The sequence below is a fragment of the Cicer arietinum genome, chromosome 8 (genome assembly GCF_000331145.2).
Source record: "Cicer arietinum cultivar CDC Frontier isolate Library 1 chromosome 8, Cicar.CDCFrontier_v2.0, whole genome shotgun sequence".
Lineage (NCBI taxonomy): Eukaryota > Viridiplantae > Streptophyta > Magnoliopsida > Fabales > Fabaceae > Cicer > Cicer arietinum.
In genome coordinates, this window is record NC_021167.2 from 1,318,515 (window position 1) to 1,322,483 (window position 3,969).

At 35.4% G+C, this 3,969-nt stretch overlaps 2 protein-coding genes across 2 annotated transcripts in view; both read right to left on the reverse strand.

Annotated features, from left to right (window-relative positions):
- Positions 1–243: 243 nt before the first annotated feature.
- LOC101502411 (GDSL esterase/lipase At5g08460) lies at positions 244–2,830 on the reverse strand. The gene is made up of 4 exons (XM_004511450.4): positions 2,182–2,830; positions 1,302–1,669; positions 815–1,070; positions 244–718 (listed from the first exon to the last, which is right to left on the reverse strand). The coding sequence occupies exons 1-4, from the start codon at positions 2,420–2,422 to the stop codon at positions 486–488; spliced, it is 1,098 nt and encodes a 365-aa protein (XP_004511507.1). The 5' UTR covers positions 2,423–2,830; the 3' UTR covers positions 244–485.
- Positions 2,831–2,964: 134 nt separating this feature from the next.
- LOC101502085 (cytochrome P450 97B1, chloroplastic) overlaps positions 2,965–3,969 on the reverse strand; it is a 7,944-nt gene continuing 6,939 nt past the window's right edge. Inside the window, exons 13-15 of the mRNA XM_073364475.1 lie at positions 3,941–3,969; positions 3,556–3,705; positions 2,965–3,269 (exon numbers count right to left, since the gene is read on the reverse strand). Coding sequence (XP_073220576.1) covers positions 3,054–3,269; positions 3,556–3,705; positions 3,941–3,969 — 395 coding nt within the window. The 3' untranslated portion in view covers positions 2,965–3,053. The remainder of the gene's footprint in view (positions 3,270–3,555; positions 3,706–3,940) is intronic.

The window sequence follows — 3,969 nt, forward strand, 5'->3', positions numbered from 1 at the left end:
TTTTTTAAAAAACTCGTTAAAATTTTAAACCCGGGTTAGGACGGATATGAGACCCTTATCGAATGGTCTAAATGCTAACTCAATATATTTGATTATAATATAAAAATCAAAGTATGCATTTTTTAGATTGGATGATCACCGATGTCTTTAAATGCGTGAATGTGTCATTCATTTAACAGCAAGGAATCCAAATTAGATCAAATCTACAATTAGCTTTCGCCATTTATTTGTGAAGCCTTAACATTGAAAACTGAACATACCACACCCGACAGTAGGGGTGGTTAACCATATTTGTTCCAATGAAGGTGAAAATATCAGTGCATCCAAAGTCAGTGTCCATTTGGTATATGAGATATAATTTCTTTGGACTAAGTATCAGTTTTTGCACAAATACAAGAGATAACCACTGTACAGCTTTATATGTATATACATAGTTCTTTTTAAGCAATAGATGCAGAAAAATTAGCACCTAAAATCACACAACATTATTTTGCCTTCTGAATTACCATGTCCTGCAAGTGCATAGGATAACACATTTTAGTGTGCTGACCATTCCATATATTGTCTGCCAGAATTGCATTCACTGTATCAGTTGGATGGAACTGATCCCACCAGATATAGTTGGAAGCATTACTGCACGCCATTTCCGGCGATAAACACATGAACCAACCCTTGTACTTCCCAAATCCACAGCAAGCCTCGGATGTGATGTTAAAACCTAATCAAAAAACACAATGAAGAATAAGATATGACGATGACGCTATACTGCAGTTCCTTAATAGATTGAGAGGTGCAAAAAACAGAATACTAATACCATATTGATCATGATTCTTTAAAATATCCATGGAACCTTCGTACACGTCACAGAAGATGATATTGGCATCACGGAGCTCCTCAGCAAGTTTTTCAACGATGTGTCTCATGAGAAAGTTAAATTCAATGGCCATGTCATTTATCTGCTCAACACATTCTCCATTATCGGTACCATACTCCCACAAGTAGTGAGGGGCACAACCAATTGGGGCAAGTCCCATTACCACAATTTTCCTAACATTTAAGTTGTACAAGTTCTGTATCATCATCAAGGCTAATATATCAGGAATCAATTTAACCCTTCAGTTTCTGTATACAAACTAAGAATCAATAAAATTACAGAAAATAGTGCAAACTACATGAATATTTTGAATCTTTCTTATTTATAGGAAACTAAAGTGTTTTTGGTTGATGGATTTGGGCTGTCATATTAAAACTTCACATGATCATATCAATAAAGATTGAAAAATGAAACTTTAGTATTATACCTTTAATTCTCGCCTAAGTGAAGATGCTAAAAACTGGTTGAAGTGCCATGGAAGGTACAAATTATTGACATTGGATACATTGAGCAAATAGTAATGAATGTAGTCATTGATTCCAATAGAGATATAAAGGATGGAATTGGAAATGAGAGTAGTTGCATTATCCTCTCCCATAGTTAATATAAACTGCTGAAATGTGTCAGTAAATTGTTGAATTTGCTGAGTGAAGGAAATATGCTGACCCAATTCAGAGCCACTTGATGCAATAATGCCTGCGCCGGCAGATGCGTAATTCACACCATGAATCATATCCTCCACAGCTCCGTTCTGACCAAGATAACTTGGCACAAAAGGAAGTCCAAGGCGCAGAGCTAATGCAGATGCACAAATCAAACCATTAGAATGACAACCCTGATTCAAAAGAAACAGGTACGGAAAACGCAAAAAGGAACACACAAGGTTTGATAACAGAGTTCAGCCAATTGGCTTACGTCCCCGACTACAAATTGAATTACAAGCTGTGTTTAAATACTAAGGTCTCAGTAAACTATGAATGATACCCAATACAAACGCAACATTTAAATAAGAAACTAATTAAGGAGATGGATTTCCATTCTACAATCTACAACACTTTTTTCGACACACTCAAACTCATTATCATCATGTAATAATAATAAATAAGTAAGTTTTATGTATCTGTCAAAGAAAGAAAGAAGAAAAAAAGTAAAGTTCATTTATGAATTGGTCATACTAAATAGACAATGAAAGCACCATAGTTTAGTGTTACAAAATGGGCCTATTAATTAACTTAATTCAGGCAAGACAAAGTAATAACATAAATGTAATAAAATAGTAATGAAGAAAGAAAGGACGTTGAATTTACCAAGAAAATCGACGGGTATTCTTCCATTGGAGAATCTTCCGGTAGGTTGATGAGTGTCAAAATCTCTTCCATAAGGAGGGTGATCGGCGCGGGCAAAAGTGCCAAGAAAATTGTTGGTTCCGGAATCGACGGAGGAGTCTCCGATGACGAAGAATGCAGGAGCTAGAGGTTCTGCAGTTGAGGGAGTGAAAGATAGTAGAATAGATATTACTATTAGGTATACAATAATGCTCGCGTCCATTATCTTGTTCTTGCTGGTTCTACATTCATTCTCTTTCTCTCTCGTTTGGATATTCAGATTTTTCTTCTTCTAATCTGAGCCAAGAAGAAGAAGAAGAAGAAGAAGAGAACAACAGAAAGTTGTTGAGGATGGAGTGAGTTCCGAGTTGGGAAGAGACAGGAACTCGGTCACCGGCACGGTGGTTGAAGTGTGTTGTTAAGTAGAGATCCGTTGGTGCGTTATTTTGGTATTTAATCTGAAAGACTGAATAAAGCGTCTACCAAAACTTATATGCTGTTTTGCTCAGTGTTTAAACTTTTTTTTTAATATAGTTTTGATCAACCTTTGTTGATCATGTGAGTTTTATTTACTTATTTATTTTTGCAGTTATGTTGGAAATTTATGTTATAATTGTGAAATTTTCATTTAGAAAATATAAGATAAATTATATTTTCGGAATTGAATTTAAGATGACTGACCACTCGCAGGAACCACATGTTGGTCGTGACCTTTACTATATTTTTGAAATGTTTGCATGAGTTAACACATTTAGTGGTATCACATGTTCAAAGATAATGTCATTGTAAAACATAAATATTTTTTACATCATTTTTAAATAAGAAAAATGTTAAAAGTTCATATGTCAGTGTAATCAAGATCTCTTCCTCAAGTTACACCACAATCCATTTTTGGTATGGATAGTTGCACCGGTAACTAGTTCAACCGACTCGGGGGTTCCCTTCAATTCCACGTCGAAATTCTGCAGCAGCATAGTCAGTGCTACAGTGGACTCCATGAGAGCAAATTGGTCCCCAACACATTTTCGTGGTCCGCCACCAAAAGGCAAGAATGCAAAATCCGATATAATCTGATTAGGGAAATGCAGCTTGTCAATTTTCAAGAATGAACCACAAACAAAAATTAAAGTTTTGACATATCAATATTCATTTTAAACCAAAAAAAAAATCAACAAATATTACAAAAAGTGGACAGACGACGCTAACATCTGTCCGACTGCAAGCTAATAAATTATAATGATTGATTCAAAAATCAACTCTTCATCTAGGTAAAACATGTATGACTCTTTACTTTATTCATATGAGTCAAATCTTAGAAAGAAGAACAAGAGAAAACAAAAAGGAGTAGGAAGAAACCTCATTCGGATACAAGGCTCCAGGACTTCGAGATGGGTCAAAACCAGCCCACCCTTCAATTTCTTCATTCTTGTTTTGTACTAGAAATCTCTCAGGCTCGAAGTCATGAGGGCGGTCCCAAAAATATGGAGATCGATGGAGATTATATACCTGGATACAGGAATATTTGAGCAGCCATACAGATTAAAGACATCAAAGAAAATGTAATAGCGCTGAACCAAGATATAAGTACTCTACTAATATTTTTGTAACAAATGTGGCAGCAAGGATAGGTTATTCTGTCATGTTCGTGTACAATATTGAAGGACTCTAATCATAAAATCAATACATCTGTGATATCCACTTCCTCACAATGAAACAAGGTGTCACAGATGTATGTACTCACAGAAATGAAGAGATCAGTCCCAGCAGGAA